This window comes from Oncorhynchus gorbuscha, linkage group LG06 (assembly GCF_021184085.1).
Source record: "Oncorhynchus gorbuscha isolate QuinsamMale2020 ecotype Even-year linkage group LG06, OgorEven_v1.0, whole genome shotgun sequence".
Taxonomy (NCBI): domain Eukaryota; kingdom Metazoa; phylum Chordata; class Actinopteri; order Salmoniformes; family Salmonidae; genus Oncorhynchus; species Oncorhynchus gorbuscha.
Window position 1 is genome coordinate 93,877,757 of NC_060178.1, and position 26,014 is coordinate 93,903,770.

A 26,014-nucleotide genomic window follows, 5' to 3' on the forward strand; every position below is an offset into this window, starting at 1 on the left:
ATCTGTACACAATTCCTGGAAGCTGAAAATGTCCCAGTTCTTCCATGGCTTGCATACTCAACAGACATGTCAACCATTGAGCATGTTTGGAACGCTCTGGATCGACATGTACGACAGCATGTTCCAGTGGGATAACCTTCCACAGGCCAAAATTAACAGTCTGATCAACTCTATGCAAAGGAGATGTGTTGTGCTGCATGAGGCAAATGATGGACACACCAGATACTGACTGGTTCTTTGACACATTCCCTTACCTTTATTAAGGTGTCTGTGACCAACAGATGCATATCTGTATTCCTAGTCATGTGAAAGCCATATATTAGGGCCTCATTTATTTTAATTGACTGATTTCCTTATATGAACTGTAACTCAGTAAAATCTGTTAAATTGTTGCATGTTGCGTTTATATTAACCTCCACCATTGGTGAGGAAAATTATAAATTGACCCAAGATCAGCATCTGTGGGCAACTTCACTCTACTCTGTCCGGCCAAGATCTTACTGCAAGTATGTCCCTAACTGATACAGGGTCAAATATTTTTCCAACGCCCCACTGGTTGAGGTTAAGATTGCGAGTAGGATGATCTGGCCCTGGTGCAACTTCTACTGTTAAAGCCACCTGGCTCAGATACATGAAGTAATTTCCACCTGGGAGATACTGTCTGTCTGTCTGCCTCATGGTTGTGCTGCTGACAACACTGTGACTGCCCTTTTGTGGTGTGTTGAAAGTACACACAAGGTGAAATTTGAAACGATAAAATTGGAGAGATGATGAGAGTGGGAAACAGTTACATTCCATAGGACAGGACATATAATAATCTTTATGTTTAATAGGTCTACATTAAATGAGAATAATGCCAGGGACACAGGCGCACACGCACACGCACACGCACACACACACACAAATGGGTCCCAGACTTTGAAAGTTAGGGTGCTAAAACATACCTTTACACTGATATTTCGAAAGTGGGGGTACAGCTGCTATGTTTTGCTAGATTGCTCAAGCGCCGATGCACCCACACAGAGATAAAAAAAAAATACAGGGGCGGGAGTTCAAATTTTGTTCAATGATGACGCCATGACTTCTAGGCTTGTTGTACATCGATTAACCCTCAGGTACTTACAGTTGTTTTGCCCACAACCACACACGTCAAAGTATCTCAGAACGTGTTCGAAATCATTAGCCTATCAGCGCGACGCTCCCGACTGGAAATCAATCACTCAGCCAATTGGCATTGCCGAGCAGAATTTAGATTTTTCAAAACTGCCCCGCCATGTTGTTATTTTGAGTTACCGAACTTGTTTATCTGAGGACCCACGTCCAGAAAGGGTGCTAGCTGGACAGCTATAACTTTGAAATCACCACTAACAACTACTTTTTCCAACAGGTAAGAGTGCACTATGTTGGTAAATGTTTCTCATTAACGTTAATACAGTGGCTAACATTGACTGCGCCTAACGTTATTTGGCTAGATAGCTACAGTATATATTCACAAGATAATCAATGTATTTGTCTATAAAACGTGTATAAGTAGCTAGTAGTGCCAAGCATTGTATTTATATTTGTCACAGGATCATGGACTCTATGGAAGTTCGTTTCGGCCACCTGCGTCAGCGTGACGCCAGTGTGGACATGCTGCGGGTGAAGATGTTTCGGAGAAGGTCGCAGTCCCAGAAGGTGAACCGAGACAAGGCCCTGAACAGCCGCAGACAGCTTGACAATCTCCCCGAGTTTGAATGTTCTCAACTGGACATGTCGGTTGCGAAAAATGTGTCAGTAGTTCAGGAAAATGTAGCGAATGTAAAGCAAGTGAAAAGTGAGTTGTTTTTGTGTGGTGATTCAGTGGTGCATTCGTGGTTCAATTATTTAACAATCTAAACAGTATTCAATAGGTCAGGGGTTCCCAAACTTTTTTCATTCAGGCCCCCCTTCCAGCATTTGAAACCCCCATGCACGCGCACGTATATTTCTATGCGCACAAGCATTGTACATGACACAAACTGTTCACACCCCTCTTGTTGTTGGAGAGAAAATGTTGCAGGGTTTAAGCTCATTTTCTATTTCTTTTGCCATGTGATATTTCAGTTACTCAAACATTACATCAATCTAAGGCTAAAAACATTAGCTGACATGGGCTAGTTGATCTCGACTATTCTGAAAAGTCATAAATAGCTCTTTAAAGGTCTGCAATGACTGGACTTGCACAACAACAGAAACTGATGATACACTGCCTACATTTGAAGTTGCACCTTGTGCATTCTACTATTATCAATTTGAATAATCATTTTAAAGCTGGACTGAGTTCCTTTATGTATATGTTTGTACCAGTCAAAAGTTTGGACAGACACCCCCTCATTCAAGGCTTTCTTTATTTTATATGTTATTACATTGTGGAACAATGGTGAAGACATATCTTTGAAATAACACATGGAATTATGTAATAACCATAAAAGTGTATAAAAAAGAAGAGATTTTTCAAAGTAGCCACCCTTTGCCTTGACGACAGCTTTGCATTCTCTCAACCAGCTTCATGAGGTAGTCACCTGCAATACGTTTCAATTAACAGGTGTGCCTGAAGCTAATTTGTGGAATTTCTTTCTTCAATGTGTTTGAGCCAATCAGTTGTGTTGTGACAAGGTAAGGGGGTAAACAAGAAAGCACTTTGGTTAAACAAAATCCATATTATGGCAAGAACAGCTAAAATAAGCAGAGAGAAATGACAGACCATCATTACTTTAAGGCATGAAGGCCAGTCAATCTGGAAAATTTCAAGAACTTTGAATGTTTCTTCAAGTGCTGTCGCAAAAACCATCAAGCGCTATGATGAAATTGGCTCTCATGAGGACTGCCACCGGAAAGGAAGATGCAGAGGATAAGTTCATTATTTAACTGCACCTCAGATGGCATCCCAAAATAAATGCTTCAGAGTTCAAGTAACAGACACATCTCAACATCAACTGATCAGAGGAGGCTGTGAATCAGGACTTCATGGTTGTATTGCTGCAAAGAAACCACTACTAAAGGACACCAATAAGAAGAGACTTTCTTGGGCCAAGAAACACGAGCAATGGACATTAGACTGGTAGAAATCTGTCATTTGGTCTGATGAGTCCAAATTTGAGACTTTTGGTTCTAACCAGTTGAGTCTTTGTGAGCTGCAGAGTAGGTGAATGGATGAACTCCTTGTGTGGTTCCCACTGTGAAGCATGGAGTTGTGATGGTGTAGGGATGCTTTGCTGGTGACACAGTGGTTTATTTAGAATTTAAGGCACACTTAACCAGCATGTCTACCACAGCATTCTGCAGCAATACGCCATCCCATCTAGTTTGTGCTTAGTGGGACTATCATTTGTTTTTCAACAGGACCAATGACCCAAAACACACCTCCAGGCTGTGTAAGGGCTATTTGACTAAGAAGGAGTGATGGTGCTGCGTTAGATGACCTGGCCTCCACAATCACCCAACCTCAACCCAATTGAGATGGTTTGGGATGAGTTGGACCGCAGAGTGAAGGAAAAGCAGCCAACAACTGCTCAGCATATGTGGGAACTCCTTCAAGACTGTTGGACAAGCATTCCCCTTGAAGCTGTAGCTCAGTTGGTAGAGCATGGCGCTTGTAACGCCAGGGTAGTGGGTTCGATCCCCGGGACCACCCATACGTAGAATGTATGCACACATGACTGTAAGTCGCTTTGGATAAAAGCGTCTGCTAAATGGCATATATATTTTATTATATTATTATATTATTATATTATTATATATATATTAGAATGCCAAGAGTGTGCAAAGCTTTCATCAAGGCAAAGGGTGGCTACTTTGAAGAATCTAAAATATATTTTTGATTGAACTTTTTTTGGTTACTACATGATTCCATGTGTGTTATTTGAAAGTTATTATGTCTTCACTATTATTCTACAATGTAGAAAATATTTGTAAAAAAAAAAAAAAAAACTTTGAATGAGGGGGTTTGTCCAAACCTTTGACTGGTACTGTATACATACATACAACGATTAAACAAAAGTATAAACACAACATGTAAAGTGTTGGTCCCATGTTTCATGAGCTAAAATAAAATATCCCAGAAACCTTCCATACCCACAAAAAGCTTATTTCTGTGAAATGTTGTGCACACATTTGTTTACATCCTTGTTAGTGTGCATTTTTCCTTGCCACGATAATCCGTCCACCTGATAGGTGTGGCATATCAAGAAACTGAGAATTTGGCAGTAAGTCCAACAACCGCAACCCACGTGTACCAAGCCAAGACCTCTAAATCCGGCTTCTTCACCTGCTGAATCGATACTAGCCACCCGTACTGCTGATGTGCAAACCCACAGTTTCAATCTAAGACTTTCTGCTCAAACTGTCAAAAATCGTCTCAGGGAAGCTCATCTCCGTACTCGTCATCCAAGGTCTTGACCTGACTGCAGTTTGGCGTCATAATCAACTTCAATGGGCAAATGCGCACCTTCGATGGCCGCTGGCACGTAGGAGAAGTGTGCTCTTCACTGATGAAGCCCTGTTTCAACTTTACCTCAAGTTTGCCAAAAAGCACCTGGATGATTAAGACTCTTGGAAGAATGTTCTATGGTCAGATGAGTCAAAAGCATAACATTTTGAATGACATGGGTCCCATTATGTCTGGCGAAAACCAAACACTGCATTCCACAGTAAGAACCTCAGACCAACCGTCAAGCATGATGGTGATAGGGGATGGTTTGCTGCCTCAGGACCTGGGCGACTTGCGTTAATAGAAGGACCCATTAAATCTGCTCTGTATCAAAGAAGAGACGTGAGAGACTGGTCAACAACTACAGGAAGTGTTTGTTTGGAGTCACAACCAGTTATTGAGTGTAAGGGGGGCAATTACTTTTTCACACAGGCAGAATTATGTTATTGTTATTTGTTCACTCAGGATCCTTTTAACTGATATTAGGTTTTGGTTGAAGATCTGATAATATTCAAAAGTAGAGTAAATTAGAAGGGTGCAAATGCTTTTTAACTGCACTATACATATATATTTATTTATTATTTTGTGGGGACCCCCACACCCCCCCCCCCCCCCTACTGACCCAAGGGGTGTGCTCCCCAAAGTTTGGGAACCACTGCTCTAGGTAATGTTACTGGCTACAATATTGTATTCTCTGAAACTGTGGAGTATGTCTAAAAAATGAGCCTGGGCCAACTTCACCCTCATGCCTCTTCATCCTCCACTCCCACTAACATTATGTAATCCCACACTGATCTATTTTCTCTCCAACTCCCTCCTTCTTTTTTCTCAGACGCTGCAGTGGAGGAGCGAATGAAAAAGCTTGCCCGCTACAAAGAGAAGAAGGAGCTTGTGAAGGAGAAAGAAAAGAGGGCAAGGGAGAAGAAGGGGATGTTCAAGGTTGGGCTGTACCGGCCAGAGGCTCAGCCCCTGGTCCCTCTGCCGCAGGCCCCAGCTGCCACAATAAAAGCCAGGGTGAGAGGGCACAGCTTAAGACTGACTCAGTATACTGCTGACATGTCTATAGATGTTATATCCATCGTCCTTAGGAGTCACTGTTCAATCATTGATTTGATGAAAATGTAATTGACTCATCACCGGAGGATCAACTTCGATGTGCCCAAAATGCATTAGCATATAGGAACAGAAGAACTGGTGTTCTTAGTGGTTGTTACATGGCCATAACTTGGCTTTTCCCCCCCAACCAGGCAACAACGCCAGTGGTCCAGCCCCAATCCACCAGAGTGACTCGCTCCACCATGAGGCAGCAGGCCCCCAAGGTGACTTTTCCCCTGCCAAGTCTACATTTGTTCTGCACATGTCTTTATGTAAGATTTTCTGTTACATTATTTAGTCAAGAACTAGCTGCGTTTTTGAATAACCATATAATTTACAATATGCAGTTTTTTTCTCTGTTCCATTGACCTTGGCAACACAGCCTATTGACACTCTCCAAGAAAAGGTTGGTGTTTCTTTACCCCCACTTTACCTCTAAAACAATTAGTCCAGCCTATATCATCTTTAAATTGTTTGCATGATTCAACACTTGCTGACCCTTGCCCTCTACCTGGTTTTGGCTTAGTTGAACCAGCTGTGGTCAAGTCAGCCAGAAGGACCAGGATTGCTATTGGTAACACTCCAAACCATGACAACAATCTGTCAACTGTACTACACACAGCTATTCTTTACGTTACTCTCCACACCTTTTGTTTTGCCAATTATTTGACCCTGATAAACATATCCTTGACTCGTAACTCATGACTGTTATTTTTCCACTTTCCTGCAGTTGAACCAGTAGTCAGAGCCCCATCCACAAGTTCAGCTAATAGGCCTCCGGTCTCTGTGGCCCCTGTGGCAAAGGACAAACCTGCTCCAGCTTCCAAGACCAGATCAAATGCCAAGCAGTCTGCAGCACCACCTGTTGGCAGAGGGAGGAACACCAGGGGTGAGCATTGGCAGCTGACGTCCCAACCTTGTTATGCACCATTCTTTAACAACATTTTGCGTGCTTTTCGACATGTTATTTCTACATTCCAAAATAATGATTTGGCATTCTCTTTAGGAAATGCTATGAGCAATAAAACGCCCGAGATGGCATAGCATCACTACTCTGGACGGCTCTGACTTAGAATACGTGGACAACTACAAATACTTAGGTGTCTGGTTAGACTGTAAACTCTCCTTCCAGGCCATATCAAACATCTCCAATCCAAAGTTAAATCTAGAATTGGCTTCCTATTTCGCAACAAAGCATCCTTCACTCATGCTGCCAAACATACCCTTGTAAAACTGACCATCCTACCAATCCTCGACTTTGGCGATGTCATTTACAAAATAGCCTCCAATACCCTACTCAACAAATTGGATGCAGTCTATCACAGTGCAATCCGTTTTGTCACCAAAGCCCCATATACTACCCACCATTGCGACCTGTACGCTCTCGTTGGCTGGCCCTCGCTTCATACTCGTTGCCAAACCCACTGGCTCCATGTCATCTACAAGACCCTGCTAGGTAAAGTCCCCCCTTATCTCAGCTCGCTGGTCACCATAGCATCTCCCACCTGTAGCACACGCTCCAGCAGGTATATCTCTCTGGTCACCCCCAAAACCAATTCTTTCTTTGGCCGTCTCTCCTTCCAGTTCTCTGCTGCCAGTGACTGGAACGAACTGCAAAAATCTCTGAAACTGGAAACACTTATCTCCCTCACTAGCTTTAAGCACCAACTGTCAGAGCATCTTACAGATTACTGCACCTGTACATAGCCCACCTATAATTTAGCCCAAACAACTACTTCTTTCCCAACTGTATTTAATTAATTAATTTATTTTTCTCCTTTGCACCCCATTATTTTTATGTCTACTTTGCACACATGCAAAACTACCATTCCAGTGTTTTATTTGCTATATTGTATTTACTTTGCCACCATGGCCTTTTTTGCCTTTACCTCCCTTCTCACCTCATTTGCTCACATTGTATATAGACTTGTTTATACTGTTTTATTGACTGTATGTTTGTTTTACTCCATGTGTAACTCTGTGTCGTTGTATCTGTCGAACTGCTTTGCTTTATCTTGGCCAGGTCGCAATTGTAAATGAGAACTTGTTCTCAACTTGCCTACCTGGTTAAATAAAGGTGAAATAAAAAATAAATAAAAAAAGCAGGCTGCTGTGAAAGTGGACAAGAAAGTGGACAAGCCATTAGAGGAGCCTAGGGCTGCCAGCCCCACACCCCCTAGTGCAGAGGAGCAGAAGGATGTGAAGATGGTAGAAGACCTTGTTCATCCAGGTCCAGAACCTGTCTCATCCCCCCTTCATCCTCTCCAGTGTCTCAGTTCTACACCTTGTTCCACTCTGTCCTCATTCGCCCCCCAGGGCTTTGTGTTCCAGGCCCCAGCAGGCCTGTCCTCCTTCAACCCCAACCCTCTCACTCCCCGCTCTGCAGACTCCTTTTTCAAACCCAGGTAAATTTGTGCGTGACTCCTCACATCTATGGACCTTCCTCCTCTCTATGGACCTTTATCCTCTCTTCTCTTGACCTTTATCCTCTCTCTGCACCTTCTCGAATGGCATTGGAGGAAGCATTTACCTCAGATTTTCTCTTCCAATGGGGTTTAAGAAGTCGAGGAGAGGATTCGAGGAAATCCTTTTTAGGGCAGCAGGTAGCCTAGCCGTTAAGAGTGTTGGGCCAGTAACCGAAAGGTTGATGGTTGGAACCCCCGAGCTGACGAGGTGTAAAATCTGTCCATGTGCCCTAATTGCTTCTGTAAGTTGCGCTGCGTAAGAGCATCTGCTAAATTACTCAAATGTAAATATTTCTTCACTATTTTCTGATCAGTCTATATCCCTCTAACATATTAACACTCTCTATTCCCTTTCAATAGATTCATATTTACTAGGTTTAGTCAGATTCATTTCTTCAGAGAATGAAAACCTGGTTGATATACCATTACTACTTATTAAAATATGACCGGCTGTCATTTTTTAGCTTTGTGTATGTATTAAACTTTTTTCATCCTCTCCAGTGTCTCAGTTCTACACCTTGTTCCACTCTGGCCCTCTGATAACCTGGTGCCCAAAATGGAGCTCAGGGCTCTCTCTCCTGCCAAGTCCCCTGCTCACTCCCCACCTTGCCCTTCTCCTACTCTGGCCCCTCGGTGTCTTCCGAGTCCCAAGGAACCAGAGCATGATGTGCCCTACTTCAGGTGAGGGTTAATATGCGAAACCAAGTCAACAGCTATGTTCCTGACTCAGACTAGTATTGGTGTGTCATGTGAATGTCTGTCCGTCAGGTCAGTGGTAGTCAGTGAGACAGAATTTTGTCAGCAGTGGGAGCCCAGGGTGGATGTTGCCTCTGTCCCTGAAGAGAGTGAGTGACTCATGTGTTTTAACCATTATATGCTGTGGATTCTGATTTCTATAACCAAAAATCCATCACACCACATTTCCTCAATGTATCCTTCTCTCTCAATACCTTTTCTAACTGTGTTGACCTCCATCCCTGTGAAGTGTGTGACCGTATGCGTACGGCGGTGGGCCACGCCAGGCTGCTGATGAAGGAGAGGTTTGGTCAGTTCTCTGGCCTGGTGGATGACTGTGAGTTGGGCAGAAGATCACCACCTGCAAGGCTTCTGGGACATGGTGTACTACCAAGTGGGTTGGTGACTAGGAGGACGTTTTTTTATTATAATTATTATTTTTATACCATTATTTTACTAGGCAAGTCAGTTAAGAACAAATTCTTATTTTCAATGACGGCCTAGGAACAGTTGGTTAACTGCCTGTTCAGGGGCAGAACGACAGATTTGTACCTTGTCAGCTCGGGGATTCGAACTTGCAACCTTTCGGTTACTAACCACTAGGCTACCCTGCCGACATGATCTCCTCAGATGTGGGTTAATGAGGACATGGTCTACTGTGTGTGTGTAGAATTAGATGAACAAACAGTCAGACACTGGTGGTTAAACTCTGTTTGTGCCTGTCTGTTAACACTACAGCTAAAATATACTAGCTACCTCTAGGAAGAATTACCACCAAGATTGGTACAGCATCCTGAAAGGTTGAAAATGTGGATGCAAGCTTTCTAAAAAGGGCAACCCCTCTTCTCTCTCTCTCTCTTTCCACTTGTTTGGCTCTTCCACTTTCAGGTAGAGGACGTGAACAAGAAGTTTGGTGCTCTGAAGGAGGTAGAGTCTAAAGGTTGGCAGGAGGAAAGCAAACCCCCACGACAGAGGAAGTTGGTCAAGAAGCTGCCCTCTGCTCTGGTGGCTAAGGCTACCAGTGGTGCTGTCGCCAAGTCTCGTCTGGCTGCAATAAAGGCCAAGCAGCAGGCTGCAAAGGCAGCGCAGGCCGCAGGGCCAGGCAGTGCTGTGGACGACCCTGCTCCAGCTCCTGAGGACCCCCAGGCCCCAGAACCACTGGTGGTGGTGTTCCAGGTGGAGAGTCCTGCCAAACTCACAGGTGAGACTCGTACCTCCACTATTCTTCCCCCAAGCTTCCCCTCAACTGCTGTGATGCTCAGAGATATGGAGGCAGATGAAGATGCATAGAATGGCAGGCAGAAAGGATGGCGGGTTTGCTTGAACCTGGAAGACCCCTGACCTCTCCCTCTGTCAGTGTTTGAGGTACCTGGTAAAGCTGTATAGAGCTCGTTAGTTGGGCATGGACTGATTGCTGTATGGGCTGTCTCTCTCCAGGCTCTGTGAGGAGATCCACCCATGTATCTGCCATGCCTCAGGCCTGTTCAGTCACCAAGTTCTCCACCCCCGGCAGACCTCGCCACTCCAGCACTGCTGCAGCTGCACACACTTCCCCACTTCACCCATACCACTACCTGCTCCACCCTCACCCCTGCCCACCTGTTTAATGCCACCCCACTCCGAACCCCTCACCCTGATCCTCAGTTCTACACCCCGGCCCCTACCAGAGTCTCTCTCTGCATCTCAACAGTCAAAGAAGCTCTGGACACTCAGTCAGAGGAAGGCCCCAGCAACCAACCAGAGCTAGCCTCTGTGCAGAATGTCACTCCTGACCAACCAGAGCCCGAGAGCACGCAGGAAGATGTAGCTTGTGACCAATCTGAGGTTGTTTCAGAGCCCACTGTTTGCCCATAGGAGCACTCTGAGAGCTGTGAATCACCATCCAACACACAACAGTTGACCAATGACGAACAGCATCGAGATGCCTTCAGCCAATCGGTGTTGGCCACAGAAGAGCCCAACCAATTAGAGCACCAGGACAGAAAAGAGGCTTTAGAGGCCTACAATACCAGCCTACCCATCTCATCATGGCTCACAGTCTCCTCAAGGCTTCCCCTCTCACCCTCACTGCCCCACTACCATGGAGCAGAGTCCTATCCAGTCAGGAGCCCTGATTTCAGCTTCACCCTCTCCCCCACCCCAGCCAGGCCAAGATTTACTGAGGCCAGCCAATCTCCCCTCTCCTCCCCCTGCTTGGTGCCCCCCTCCTCTCCTCCTGCTGTCCAGGTCTCCCTCAGCTTCCCAGCTGATGCCGATGTACCAGGGACTGTGACTCCAGATACTTCCATCACAGAGGTCAGTGTTTTGTTAAAGAAGATGTCTCATCTTAATGTATTACTAAATTACTGGCAAGAGTTCATCTGGGTTTACTTCTCAAAATGCACAGGGGTCTTCCGGGGTTGGACTTTGAGCGCTACCTCCAACCTGCAGTGAGGTGTAGCCTGTCACAACGGGAGCCAGCTGTTGCAGAGATGCTGTCGCCCATGTTGATAGACGTAGAAATGGAGAGTCCGTTGGCTCCGTCTGAAGAGACCCCTCAGGAGGAAGTGTCGACTCCCACAGGTACTGTGTGTGTGCTTGGATATGGTTAGTCTTAGATATTTGTATTCCTTATGGTTTTAATTTTCCCGACTTCTCACTCCCATCGCAGCATCTCCCAGTTTCACACAAATGTTCATCCTACGGATCACACAGGTTAACTTCCTTGTTTTACCCTCGTCTTTCTCTCGTGTGTATGTGTGTAATATATATATTTATATTAGAACCAGTCAAAAGTTTGGACACACCTACTCATTCTTTCATTCAAAGTTGTTTCTTTATTTTTACTATTTTCTTCATTGTAGAATAATAGCGAAGACATCAAAACAACCAAAAACGTGTTAAACAAATCAAAATATGTTTGAGATTCTTCAAAGTAGCCACCTTTGCCTTGATGATAGCTTTACACACTCTTGGCATTCTCTTAACCATGAGGAATGCTTTTCCAAGTCTTGAAGGAGTTCCCACATATGCTGAGCACTTGTTGGCTGCTTTTCCTTCACCCTGCGGTCCAACTCATCCCAAACTATCTCAATTGGGTTGTGGTCAGGTGATTGTGGAGGCCAGGTCATCTGATGCAGCACTCTATCACTCTCCTTCTTGGTAAAATAGCCCTTACACGGCGTGATGGGTCATTGTTAAAGGACAAATGATAATCCCACTAAGCGTAAACCAGATGGGATGGCGTATTGCTGCAGAATGCTGTGGTAGCCATGCTGGTTAAGTGTGTCTTGAATTCTAAATAAATCATTGAGTGCCACCAGCGAGATCATCCGTTCACCTACTCTGCATTTCAAAGACATGGTGGTTGGAACCAAAAATCGAAAATTTGGACCAAAGGACAGATTTCCACCAGTCTAATGTCCATTGCTTGTGTTTCTTGGCCCAATCAAGTCTCTTCTTATTATTGGTGTCCTTTAGTAGTGGTTTCTTTGCAGCAATTCAACCATGAAGTCCTGATTCACGCAGTCTCCTCTGAACAGTTGATGTTGAGATGCGTCTGTTACTTGAAATCTGTGATGCAATCTGATGTGCAGTTAACTAATGAACTTATCCTCTGCAGCAGACTCTGGGTCTTCCTTTCCTGTGGTGCTCCTCATCAGAGCCAGTTTCATCATATAGCTTGATGGTTTTTGCGACTGCAATTAAAGAAAAGTTCAAAGTTCATTCATGTCTTAAAGTAATAATTGGCTATCTTCTGTATACCACCCCTACCTTGTCACAACACAACTGATTTGGTTACCACATGATTCCATATGTGTTAATTCATAGTTATGAGGTCTTCGCTATTCTACAATGTAGAAAATAGTCAAAATAAAGAAAAACCCTCGAATGAGTGTGTCCAAACTTGACTGGTACTGAACATATACTGAATGTACAAAACATTATGACACTGACCAGGTGAAAGCTATGATCCCTTATTGATGTCACTTGTTAAATCCACTTTAATCAGTTTAGATGAAGGGAAGAAGACTGGTTAAAGAAGGGTTTTTAAACCTAGTGTCAATTGAGACATGGATTGGCACAACTCAATATTCGGAAGGTGTTCTTAATGTTTTGTACACCCATTGTATGTGTGTATGATTTAATTTGGTGTTGAATGACTTTCTCACTTTGGTGTTCTGAAATACGTTGTTTATTTCTTATTTTACAAGTAGGTATGCATTCAACTGACCCATGCTGTCCCCATTTCCTCTCCAGCCAGTTGAGTCAGACCTGTTGCTGTTCACCACTGATCAGATGGACAGAGTGAGATAGTCAATGTGCACCAGTGACCTCATGTCGTTCACACCTCCCTCTGACAGAACGAGCAACTGATGAGACTGATTTGCATAACTGCTGTTGTATATTTTGCTACATTAGTTTATAGTTTCAAAAAAAAAATCTTTTTTATATGCATTGTTTTATTTTAAACTTATAATTGTCAGAATAGTTTTTTTGTAACTTTCCTTAAACTCTTGTGCTATCTGTACTATTTTATTATTTCATACCAAAAAGACACCAGGTAGTGTTAACTATTAACCACATTCTATATGGAGCCCAGGTGTTCTATACAAAATCAACTTTGTTGCTATATTGAATATACTTGTGTAAATACCAACAGATACATTTTTTTTGCCTCTTCTTCTACAACGACCAAACAATGACTGAATCACAAAACACTTGTTCCACTCCTGGAACTAAGTGTGAAATGCATGTTATTGACATCATAGAGGGCTGTTATGACTGCTCTGAAAAGGTCAGTTTTTATCCATGACTAGGTTTAATCTGGCCATACAGTTGGTGGTCTAAGAGTCTATTTCCTCTTCTTCTTGACTGCGGTGGCAGGTGACTGTTTGGTGATGACCACAGAGGTGGTGGAGGCCACAGGCGTCTGAGCCGCTGGAGACGGGTTAAGGTCATCCTCTAGCCCTTCTACTCGCTCTGCCTCCTCATCCTCTTCTTCTTCCCTCCGTCTCTCCTCCTCCTCTGCCTCCCACTGTTCCCTCAACCTGGAACATTTTTCATAATTGCTTTATTTGTTGTGGAGTTAACATGTAGAGCTTGTGTGGTGCTCACATCAAGGGCAGATTTCTTGGACTAAAAATATCACTTCCAATAGAGATTCTCTGGGGCATCATCTGGATACATTTTGAATACAAACTGGATCAAGGGGCCTCATGTTGTCTCAGTAGCTGCCTACCTGGCGTCTTCCTTGGCCTTAGCCAGAGCGATGCGGGCTAGTGCCGCCTGCCTCAGCCTCTCTTCCTGCACCTCCCTCCTCAGCTCCAGGCTGTATTCGTACGCTGGGAAGAACCTCTGGGTAAAGAACTGGTGGGTCCTCTGGACCCAGCTGTCCAGTTCAGTCTCAGCAGGGCAGGAAGTCATACCTGCTCCACTCCTGTCTTCAACGGGCTCTGGTTAGGAGACACGGCAGGTGTAAGATTGGCATGGCATTTAAACATGTCAATGATAAGATATGTACGTAATATCGTTACTGATTTTCTGAGGTCAAATTCTTCCAAATTAGTGTAGTATACACTGAACAAATATAAGTGCATCAGGGGAGAAGCTCCAGGTGGTATCTGATTTTATCTGACAGGTGTGGCATATTAAGAAGCGTATTAAACAGCATGATCATTACACAGGTGCACCTTGTGCTTGGGACAATAAAAGGCCACTAAAATGTGCAGTTTTGTGACAACGCCACAGACGTTATGAGCGAGGGTGTAAATGGAATGCTGACTGCAGGAATGTCCACCAGAGCTGTTACCAGATAATTTAATGTTAATTTCTCTACCATAAGCCACCTCCAATGTCATTTTAGAATATTTGGCAGTAACATCTAACAGGCATCGCAACCGCAGACCACATGTAACCACGCCAGCCCAGGACCTCCACATCCGGCTTCTTGATCTGCGGGGTCATCTAAGATCAGCCACCCAGACAGCTGATAAAACTGGGTTTGCACAACCAAAGAATTTCTGCACAAACTGTCAGCAACCGTCTCAGGGAAGGTCATACGCATGCTCATCCTCACCAGGGTCTTGACCTGACTGCAGTTCAGCGTCGTACCCAACTTCAGTGGACAAATGCTCACCTTCGATGGCCATTGCCACGCTAGAGAAGTTGTATTCTTCATGACTTAATTCCGGTTTGAACTGTACCGGGCAGACGGCGTCGTGTGGCGAGCAGTTTGCTGATGTCAATGTTGTGAACAGAGTGCCCCATGGTGGCGGTGGGGTTATGGTATGGGCAGGCATAAGCTACAGACAACGGAAAACAATTGCATTTTATCGATGGCAATTTGAATGCACAGAGATATTGTGACGACATCCTGAGGTCCATTGTCCTTCCATTCATCCGCCGCCATCACCTCATGTTTCAGCATAATGCACGGCCCCATGTCACAAGGATCTGTACACAATTTATAGGAGCTGAAAATGTCCCAATTCTTACATGGCCTGCAAACTCACCAGACATGTCACCCATTGAGCCCGTTTGGGATGCTCTGGATCAACGTGTACTACAGCGTGTTCCAGTTCCCGCCAATATCCAGCAACTTCCCACAACCATTGAAGAGGACAAAATTCCACAGGCCACAATCAACAGCCTGATCAACTCTATGTGAAGGAGATGCGTCATGCTGCATGAGGCAAATGGTCACACTAGATACTGACTGGTTTTCTGATTCGCGCCCCTAACTTAAAAAAAAAAAATGTAATCAATTTAGGCATATTTCCCAGTCATGTGAAATCCCTAGATTAGGGTCTAATGAATTTATTTAAATTGACTGATTTCCTTATATGAAATCTGTTCAGTGTACTTATTGTGTAATCTACCTGTGCTGGGGGGATGATCATGGGGAGGGTGGTTTGACACTTTGGCCTCCACTGCTGATCTAGCGCCACCTGAGCCATCTCTCCTCTCAGTGTCTGACGAGTGGGTTGCTGACCCACCACCTGACTCAAACACACGCATACACCTTCAACAATGCCGCAAATATGTGACCAGTCAAGACAATACGGATATGTGAGTAGAGGAAAGATATGTGAGGAGAACACACCCCCAGTCTGTGATGTGAGGTTGCCTGCTGCGTTGGGACTCTGTCTGGGCTCCATCTCTTCAGGTGTAGACAGCTGGAGAATCTCCTTGGATTTTCCCATCTGGGTAGAAAAATATTGAATGAACGAATTTAGACAAGGAATGGTCTCGATTTCCAGACTGCCGTGTGAGATTATGTATAGATTTGACAGAGCTGATCAAACCAACCTCCAGTGATTTGACACTACCCACATCAGGAGAGATGTTGGGGTTTGATGACTTTGCAGTAGGTCCAGTCAGAGGGGAATTCCGCTGTGAGGACCTCTGTAGAGGGCTGTCTCTGGTCCTCTCCCCAGGGGAAACCCTCCTGGTGTCAGCCAGAGGGCAGCTTTCCATCTGGCTGTCTGAGGATGTCTGACCATCCCTCTGATCGCTAACCTCTGCACAGCCCAGCAACGCCTCAAAGAACTCCAGGAACGTCATCTAGAATCAGGTTCACCATCAAACTTCCAATTAAGTTTTTTTTTTTTAAGCATCTGAGATTCTTAATGTAATGAAAATCGCTATATAATTATATTATTATTAATCCTAAACAGCTTCTATCCCCTGGCCTGTTAAACTACTGCTCAATAACTACTGCTTCCCCTCATACCTACGATGCAGCTAAAATCATTATTGATTAGATTTATAACTGCCACTACACTGCTGTTCATTGATTATTGATTGCCATTAGTATCTATTTATCCTGCTACTGGTCACTATTACTCCTGTTTACAGCCAAATACAGTTTTTCACAATTCCTGACATTTAATCCTAGTAAAAATAATCTGTTTAGGTCAGTTAGGATCACCACTTTATTTTCAGAATGTGAAATGTCAGAATAATAGTGGAGAGAATTATTTATTTCATCTTTTATTCCTTTCATCACATTCCCGGTGGTTCAGAAGTTTACATACACAATTAGTATTTGGTAGCATTGCCTTTAAATTGTTTAACTTGGGTCAAATGTTTTGGGTAGCCTTCCACAAGCTTCCCACAATAAGTTGGGTGAATTTTGGACCATTCCTCCTGACAGAGCAGGTTTGTAGGCCTCCTTGCTTACACATGCTTTTTTCAGTTCTGCCCACAAATTTTATATAGGATTGAGGTCAGGGCTTTGTAATGGCCACTCCAATACCTTGACTTTGTTGTATGCTTGGGATCATTCTCCATTTGGAAGACCCAAGCTGTAACTTCCTGACTGTTGTCTTGAGATGTTGCTTCAATATAGCCACATGGCATCATGAGGCAGGACACCTATCTATTTTGTGAAGTGCACCAGTCCCTCTTGCAGCAAAGCACCCCCACAACATGATGCTGCCACCCCCGTGCTTCACGGTTGGGATGGTGTTCTTCGGCTTGCAAGCCTCCCCGTTTCCTCCAAAACATAACGATGGTCATTATGGCCAAACAGTTATATTTTTGTTTCATCAGACCAGAGGACATTTCTCCAAAAGGTACAATCTTTGTCCACATGTGCAGTTGCAAACCGTAGTCTGGCTTTTTTATGGCGGTTTTGGAGCAGTGGCTTCTTCCTTGCTGAGCGGCCTGTCAGGTTATGTCGATATAGGACTTGTTTCATTGTGGATATAGATACTTTCGTACCTGTTTCCTCCAGCATCTTCACAAGGTCTTTTGCTGTTGTTCTGGAATTGATTTGCACTTTTCGCACCAAAGTACGTTCATCTATAGGAGACAGAACGCGTCTCCTTCCTGAGCGGTATGGCGGCTGCATGGTCCCATGGTGTTTATACTTGCGTACTATTGTTTGCACAGATGAACGTGGTACCTTCAGGCATTTGGTAATTGCTCCCAAGAATGAACCAGACTTGTGGAGGTCTCCAATTTTTCTTGGCTGATTTCCCTATGATGTCAAGCAAAGAGGCACTGACCTTGAAGGTAGGCCTTGAAATACATCCACAGGTATACCTCCAATTGACTCAAATTATGTCAATTAGCCAATCAGAAGCTTCTAAAGCCATGATATCCTTTTCTGGAATTTTCCAAGCTGCTGAAAGGCACAGTCAACTTAGTGTATGTAAAATTCAGTCCCACTGGTATTGTGATATAGTGAATTAAAAGTGAAATACTCTGTCTGTAAACAATGACAAAAATGACTTGTGTCATGCACAAAGTAGATGTCCTAACCGACTTGCCAAAACTATAGTTTGTTAACAAGAAATATGTGGAGTGGTTGAAAAACTAGTTTTAATGACTCCAACATAAGTGTATGTAAACTTCCGACTTTAACTGTATATATTACCATTAGTACGCTGAGTATATCAAACATTAAGAACACCTTCCTAATATTGAGTAGCAACCCCTTTTGCCTTCAAGAACAGTCTCAATTCGTCAGGGCATGGACTCTACAAGGCGTTGAAAGTGTTCCACAGGGATGCTGGCCCATGTTGACACCAAAGCCTCCCACAGTTGTGTCAAGTTGGCTGGATGTCCTTTGGGTGGTGGGCCATTCTTGATACACACAGGAAACTTTTGAGTATGAAAAACCCAGCAGTGTAGGAGTTCTGACACAAACCGGTGCGCCTGGCACCTACTACCATACTCTGTTCAAAGGCACAATTTCTGTTGTGCCCATTCACCCTCTGAATTGCACACATGCACAATCCATGTCTCAAGGCCTAAAAATCCTTCTTTAACCTGTCTCCTTCCCTTCATTTAAAATGATTGAAGTAGATTTAACAAGTGACATCAATAAGGGATCATAGCTTTAACTTGGATTACACCTGTTCAGTCTGTCTGTAGCTCAGTTGGTAGAGCATGGCGCTTGTAACGCCAGGGTAGTGGGTTCGATCCCCGGTGAATGTATGCACACATGACTAAGTCGCTTTGGATAAAAGCGTCTGCTAAATGGCATATATTATTATATTAAGAGCAGGTGTTCTTAATGTTTTGTACACTCAGTGTATATTACCATTATTATTTATATATTCCTAACACCAGTCACTTTCCAGTTCTGTTTACATATCCCATCCATCGACCACTTTTGCTGCTGCCATACTGTTTATTATTATCATTATTATTTATCCTGCTACCTGTTACTGTCTCCTAATCCCTCTCTACATATGCATATCTCCCCCAATACTCCAGTATCCCTACACATCATCAATATGGTACTGGCACTGACACTGTATATAGCTTCCTCTAATATTTGTGTTTTCTTTATTATATACGGTATTAGTCAACAGTTTGGACACACCTACTCATTCACGGGTTTTTTCTTTATTTTTACTATTTTCTACATTGTAATATAATAGTGAGCACATCAAAACTATGAAATAACACATATGGAATCATGTAGTAACCAAAAAAGTGTTAAATAAATAAAAACATTTTATATTTGAGATTATTCAAGTAGCCACCCTTTGCCTTGATGACAGCTTTGCACACTCTTGGCATTCTCTCAACCAGCTTTATGAGGTAGTCACCTGGAATTCATTTCAATTAACAGGTGTGCCTTGTTAAAAGTTCATTTGTGGAATTTCTTTCCTTCTTAATGTGTTTGAGACAATCAGTTGTGTTTTGACAAGGTAGTGGTGGTATACAGAAGATAGCCCTATTTGGTAAAAGACCCAAGTCCATATTATGGCAAGAACAGCTCAAATAAGCAAAGAGAAATGACAGTCCATCATTACTTTAAGACATGAAGAATCAGTCAATACAGAAAATGTGAAGAACTTTGAAAGTTATTATATTATATTTAATTATATATTAATTATAATTATATATTAAAGTTACTTCAAGTGCAGTCGCAAAAACCATCAAGCGCTATGATACTGGCTCTCTTGAGGACCGCCACAGGAAAGGAAGATCCAGTTACCTCTGCTGCAGAGGACAAGTTCATTAGAGTTAACTGCACCTCAGATTGCAGCCCAAATAAATGCTTCACAGAGTTCAAGTAACAGGACATTTTAACAGCTGTGACTAGAGCCTTCATGGTCAAATTCCTGCAAAGAAACCCCTACTAACGGACACCAATAAGAAGGTGAGAATTGATTGGGCAAAGAAACACGAGCAATGGACATTAGACCGTTGGAAATCTGTCCTTTGGTCTGATTAGTCCAAATTTGAGGTTTTTGGTTCCAACCGCCATGTCTTTATGAGAAGCAGAGTATGTGAACAGATGATCTCCGCATATGGTTCCCACCATGAAGCATGGAAGAGGAGGTGTGATAGTGCTTTGCTGGTGACAGTCAGTGATTTATTTAGAATTCAAGGCTCACTTAACCAGCATGGCTAACACAGCATTCTGCAGTGATACACCATCCCATCTGGTTTGCGCTTAGTGGGACTGTCATTTGTTGTTCAACAGGACAATGACCCAACATACCTCCAGGTTACTATATGATTCCATATGTGTTATTTCATAGTTTTGATGTCTTCACTATTAGTCTACAATGTAGAAAATAGTAAACATAAAGAAAAACCCTTAAATGGTACCCTTGACTGGTACTGTATATAGTGCCTTGCGAAAGTATTCGGCCCCCTTGAACTTTGCGACCTTTTGCCACATTTCAGGCTTCAGACATTAAGATATAAAACTGTATTTTTTTGTGAAGAATCAACAACAAGTAGGACACAATCATGAAGTGGAACGACATTTATTGGATATTTCTAATAATTTTAACAAATCAAAAACTGAAAAATTGGGCGTGCAAAATTATTCAGCCCCTTTACTTTCAGTGCAGCAAACTCTCTCCAGAAGTTCAGTGAGGATCTCTGAATGATCCAATGTTGACCTAAATGACTAATGATGATAAATACAATCCACCTGTGTGTAATCAAGTCTCCGTATAAATGCACCTGCACTGTGATAGTCTCAGAGGTCCGTTAAAAGCGCAGAGAGCATCATGAAGAACAAGGAACACACCAGGCAGGTCCGAGATACTGTTGTGAAGAAGTTTAAAGCCGGATTTGGATACAAAAAGATTTCCCAAGCTTTAAACATCCCAAGGAGCACTGTGCATGCGATAATATTGAAATGGAAGAAGTATCAGACCACTGCAAATCTACCAAGACCTGGCCGTCCCTCTAAACTTTCAGCTCATACAAGGAGAAGACTGATCAGAGATGCAGCCAAGAGGCCCATGATCACTCTGGATGAACTGCAGAGATCTACAGCTGAGGTGGGACACTCTGTCCATAGGACAACAATCAGTCGTATATTGCACAAATCTGGCCTTTATGGAAGAGTGGCAAGAAGAAAGCCATTTCTTAAAGATATCCATAAAAAGTGTTGTTTAAAGTTTGCCACAAGCCACCTGGGAGACACACCAAACATGTGGAAGAAGGTGCTCTGGTCAGATGAAACCAAAATTGAACTTTTTGGCAACAATGCAAAACGTTATGTTTGGCGTAAAAGCAACACAGCTCATCACCCTGAACACACTATCCCCACTGTCAAACATGGTGGTGGCAGCATCATGGTTTGGGCCTCCTTTTCTTCAGCAGGGACAGGGAAGATGGTTAAAATTGATGGGAAGATGGATAGAGCCAAATACAGGACCATTCTGGAAGAAAACCTGATGGAGTCTGCAAAAGACCTGAGACTGGGACGGAGATTTGTCTTCCAACAAGACAATGATCCAAAACATAAAGCAAAATCTACAATTGAATGGTTCAAAAATAAACATATCCAGGTGTTAGAATGGCCAAGTCAAAGTCCAGACCTGAATCCAATCGAGAATCTGTGGAAAGAACTGAAAACTGCTGTTCAAATGCTCTCCATCCAACCTCAGAGCTCGAGCTGTTTTGCAAGGAGGAATGGGAAAAAAATTCAGTCTCTCGATGTGCAAAACTGATAGAGACATACCCCAAGCAACGTACAGCTGTAATCGCAGCAAAAGGTGGCGCTACAAAGTATTAACTTAAGGGGGCTGAATAATTTTGCACGCCCAATTTTTCAGTTTTTGATTTGTTAAGAAAGTTTGAAATATCCAATAAATGTCGTTCCACTTCATGATTGTGTCCCACTTGTTGTTGATTCTTCACAAAAAAATACAGTTTTATATCTTTATGTTTGAAGCCTGAAATGTGGCAAAAGGTCTCAAAGTTCAAGGGGGCCGAATACTTTCGCAAGGCACTGTATATTTATTTATTTTATTAGTGTTACTATTTTGATATTGATTACTGCACTTTAGGGTAGAGCTTGTTCAGCATTTCAATGTACTTGTGCATGTGACAAGAAAACGTGAATAAAACAAACTATTATTAGATAGTTAGAGTCCCTTAATGCTGGTGAACCTGTTCCACCACCTATTTAACACGTTTGGGGAGTTGCAGCGACAAGATTGAAAATTGTGGAGAAAAAAATAAAATGATCAATTATAGAAGCGTTTAGCTGACCTCTAGGTCTAGGTTGCAGTAGTAGCGGTCGTAAGCAGCTGGGTTCTCTACAGAGAGGATCTCTAGGAGTTTCCCTGTGGTCAGCTCAGCATCAAACAGACTAAGGTCCTGTTGGTGGGACAGAACCAAGTTTCATCAATCAACTTACATCATGTAATGTTAGGGTTGTGATGGTCAGGAAAAACTCAGGGCTCTAAATATGAGCACTCATCACCACACATCATCAGTGTGTGGTCACATTAGTTGAACGTCACAAGTACCTTAAACATCCATATGAAGTGCCTGACAGTCATGGTTTGGTCAGCTAGGGGGGTTGGGTTGGCTCTGCAGAAGGCCTTGTAGATCTCCCAGCACCTCCCAATGTAGTTGACAGCAATCACAGCATGCATGGGGTTGGGGAACAACAGCCCTGCATTCAGTTCACAACAAGGAGAGCATGAATGTGGGTTACACTTGATAAAGAGTAAACAATGGTGTATGCATGCGTACCTGTACCTTTTACATTCTTGGCATTAGGGATGATGTTCTCCCTCATCAGCTTGGACAAACATGCAACCAGTATGGTGTCAGAGGGCCTGGGAAGGAGAGGAGAGGCTCAGGAGTAGAGTACATGGTGTTGATACAAGGTTGTTACTACGGTAATTACAGTGTTAATGCACAGGAGTAGGAGAGTAAGGGATAGCAATGTTGTCCTTACTCTATGTCCTTATGGTAGGTGTTGTAGGCCAGAACCACAACACAGCTGAGGAACCTTCTGAGCAGCATGGTGCTGAAGGGAGAGTGGATCTCCTCAGAAGGGACATCCTCTGCTTTGAAATTAGTTCACAAAACAAGAAAATGTAACATTGTAGACTCAAGTTCTGCTCAGGCTACCCCTGAGTCTCTATAATGTTAAGTTATGTTGTGATGAGACTGAAACAAATTAACAAAGCAGGATGAATTGGCCAAACATGAAGGGAGAAACGGGAAATGAGGTGGTTATTTCTCCCTGGCCTTACCACAGATGTAGCGGTCGACCTGGGCCAGGGTGATGCCTTGCTGGTGGATGCTGCAGTCCTTGAGGAGTCTCCAAAGCTGCAGGCGGGACAGCAAGAAGGTATTGTCTGGGGACTGATCATGGCCCAGACTGCTGTAGAAGCTATAGATGGCCCTCAGCTCCGCTATGTGTCTCAGCACCACAAATTCCACCTGGCACACAGCGAGAGGGACAAATGGAGGTGCAAAAAACACCACCTGTGTGTCAACTCAGTGCAGAGTTGGGGTTGAAGCTATCATAACTTAGTTCAAGGATTGTTATAATATATGGAATCTAATTTGACAACAATTGACACAAATTGAAATGGATTTTCATATGCTGTTGTGGTCAGTCCCACTGACCTGTTTGAGCTGCATGTCTCTCTGGTTCTCTGGGAGGTTCTCCAGCAGAGCAGTGATGTCCAGAGCCATGTCAGGCCCAAGCAGGGCTGGAAAACTGCCCGATTCTCCTCCTGGTGCTCTTCTGGGGGATTCACCTGAAACACAGGACTTACTTTTACTATACTGGATAACCACATGAAGAATACAGGACCATTCCAGGGGGTTGATGTCAGATGAGTAATTTTATCAGACAGACATACATTTTTCAGAGGGACTTGGTGTACTTACCGTCCTCAGGATGGGGAGTGTGCGTTCTAATCCCACTCAGATCAGGGGTGTTTGAACCATCCAGGCAGAACGCTGGGAACTCTGCCATGTGGTCATCCACAAACTCCCCTTCAAATATGCGTCCATTTTTAAAAATGAACTTTCCCTAGAATGTTTAACAAGATCTTATTATTTACACTCCATATTGACATCTATTCAATTAGAATGATTACTCTATGGACATGTTCCCCCTTCACCTGTCCATGTTTTCTGTTGTCCTTCCACTCTCCTTTGTAAAGAGCCCCGCTTGCGTAGTAGAATCTGCCCTGGCCATGCCTCAGCCCCTGGACAAAGTCCCCAGTGTACTCATTCCTTAGGGGATACTGAGAGCCTGTCACTCTCCTCAGGAACCATGTGTGGGTCCCTTGTCCATGCTGAAAGACAGAGGATGATTTATCAGTTATTTATGTGAAGTTACTCTAAACATGTTTTCTTTATCAAAAGCCAAATAATGGGTTTATTAAAATATTATGTCATGAGGGTGATATGGTTTGACCTACCTGGACCCCATTCTCCCATATCCCGCTATACTGCTGACCCAGCTGCAGCCACCTCATCCTGCCCTCTCCATGTCTCACGTTGTTCCTCCACTGGCCCTCATACAGGTTTCCAGAGGGGTAACTTTGGCACAGCAGAGAGAACACATGCAAGGTGTATGACACTGATATAATTTAAACATAAGAACACATTTGATGGGAGAACATTCACATGTGTAACACACTGTCTAAACACAAGTTCACCTACCATCGGACTCCCCATCCCTCTCTGTTATTGTTCACCCAGTCTCCTTCATACCAGGACGTCGCTTCCTGGTTATAGTATATTGTACCCTAATAAAACAACAAATATTGTAAATTAAACAACAACCCCACATTAAATAGCTCACGACTGCAACAGGATCATACCTTTCCATGCCTTTTGCTGTGATGCCACTGGCCTCTGTATATCACAGAGGAATTGGCACACCTATATGTCCCCACACCATGGCGGATTCCACTGCACACCTCTCCCTCATAACAGCTACCATCCAACCAGGTGTATGTCCCATGGCCCATTGGCACATTGAATGCAAACTCACCCTGTCATTATGGGAATCAAATGGTTCACAGATCACATCTGCAGTATAAGATTAACTAAGAAATAATACATCTTGTAAAGGTGGTGGACCAAAATACCTCATATTTCACGCCATCTGCCCATGTGTACAGACCATGTCCATGCATGACTCCTACTGAAAACATACCCTTGAAGAAAAACAAAGCTTATTGATTTGATATCATGTTTGCTGGTTCATTTTAGTCATCATGTAATGCATGCTATACAATGTGATATACACACCATATGGCATAATGCAATACCTTGTAGACATGTCCTCCCTGAAAATATGCCACACCTTCTCCATGAAACTGCTCTAGATGCTTTTCACCCTCGTACCTGAGTGAGCACAGATTGCTTTTCATTGATAATGTAACAGCTAACGTTAGCAGGCTTAGCTGTGTATGCCTAGGTTATTATGGAAAATAACCCCAACAACATGATATGAGGCATTATTTCATGTTCATAGAAAGAGGCGAGTGATAAGCATTGGTTTACCTCTGGACAATAATATTAGGAAGAACAGGGACCTCATGAAATGCATCATCACTTCTCTCCAGTTGTTTGTCGGCGAGTGGTGGTTGTGAAGAAAAGGAGGCAGTCATTACATCTGTTTCATGTCCCGACTCTTCATCTAACACATGTGCTTCTGATACAACACCAGCGTGGGAGCCATTTGACAAAAATGGACTTAATGATTGTTCGGGAGTCGTTTTCTCGGGTTTTTTCTTTTTATCCCCTTTCGCCATTTCACCTGTTCATCCAGACGATGCAATTCCCTAAACATACCATGCGTCGCAACCGAGGCACCTGTTGCTAAGGAGCTCGGTACGGAATCCTCGGTACGGAACCCTCAGTATGTCAAAAAGCCAAGTCTTTACAAACTCACAAAGATGAATTGTTCTAATTAAAGTAGGTTTATGTACTGAAATGATCATGTGAGAGCATTTGTGTTTTGATTATTTTACCTAAAATAGACAATCGAAAATAAATGTTTAGAAATATAAAAACTTTTTTTGAGTCAACA

At 43.3% G+C, this 26,014-nt stretch overlaps 3 protein-coding genes across 7 annotated transcripts; 2 read left to right on the plus strand and 1 right to left on the minus strand.

Annotated features, from left to right (window-relative positions):
• Positions 1-1,106: 1,106 nt before the first annotated feature.
• Positions 1,107-5,984, plus strand: LOC124038770 (disks large-associated protein 5-like). Its single transcript, XM_046354838.1, has 5 exons — positions 1,107-1,387; positions 1,572-1,816; positions 5,283-5,464; positions 5,698-5,817; positions 5,928-5,984. The coding sequence occupies exons 2-5, from the start codon at positions 1,576-1,578 to the stop codon at positions 5,982-5,984; spliced, it is 600 nt and encodes a 199-aa protein (XP_046210794.1). The 5' UTR covers positions 1,107-1,387; positions 1,572-1,575.
• Positions 5,985-7,623: 1,639 nt separating this feature from the next.
• Positions 7,624-13,388, plus strand: LOC124038562 (disks large-associated protein 5-like). Of its 2 annotated transcripts, XR_006839375.1 has the most exons (8): positions 7,624-7,950; positions 8,512-8,691; positions 8,996-9,139; positions 9,634-9,946; positions 10,183-11,040; positions 11,132-11,307; positions 11,396-11,439; positions 12,985-13,388. XR_006839375.1 is itself a non-coding variant. In XM_046354586.1 (7 exons), the coding sequence occupies exons 2-4, from the start codon at positions 9,077-9,079 to the stop codon at positions 10,350-10,352; spliced, it is 546 nt and encodes a 181-aa protein (XP_046210542.1). In that variant the 5' UTR covers positions 8,043-8,855; positions 8,996-9,076; the 3' UTR covers positions 10,353-11,040; positions 11,132-11,307; positions 11,396-11,439; positions 12,985-13,388. The 2 variants fall into 2 exon arrangements, 1 of the variants encoding a protein (XP_046210542.1); XM_046354586.1 differs by lacking the exon at positions 7,624-7,950 and having other exon boundaries at positions 8,043-8,855.
• Positions 12,897-25,835, minus strand: rsph10b (radial spoke head 10 homolog B). Of its 4 annotated transcripts, none has more exons than XM_046354582.1 (19): positions 25,486-25,835; positions 25,251-25,326; positions 25,068-25,136; positions 24,798-24,971; positions 24,637-24,722; positions 24,393-24,513; positions 24,090-24,266; positions 23,854-23,998; positions 23,587-23,720; positions 23,208-23,397; positions 22,907-23,015; positions 22,699-22,784; positions 22,470-22,618; positions 22,210-22,317; positions 16,036-16,290; positions 15,830-15,929; positions 15,606-15,725; positions 13,967-14,180; positions 12,897-13,775 (listed from the first exon to the last, which is right to left on the minus strand). In XM_046354582.1, the coding sequence occupies exons 1-19, from the start codon at positions 25,734-25,736 to the stop codon at positions 13,580-13,582; spliced, it is 2,760 nt and encodes a 919-aa protein (XP_046210538.1). In that variant the 5' UTR covers positions 25,737-25,835; the 3' UTR covers positions 12,897-13,579. The 4 variants fall into 4 exon arrangements, with proteins under 4 accessions (XP_046210538.1, XP_046210537.1, XP_046210539.1 ...); XM_046354581.1 differs by having other exon boundaries at positions 22,907-23,018; XM_046354583.1 differs by having other exon boundaries at positions 22,705-22,784; positions 22,907-23,018; positions 25,486-25,834.
• Positions 25,836-26,014: the final 179 nt, after the last annotated feature.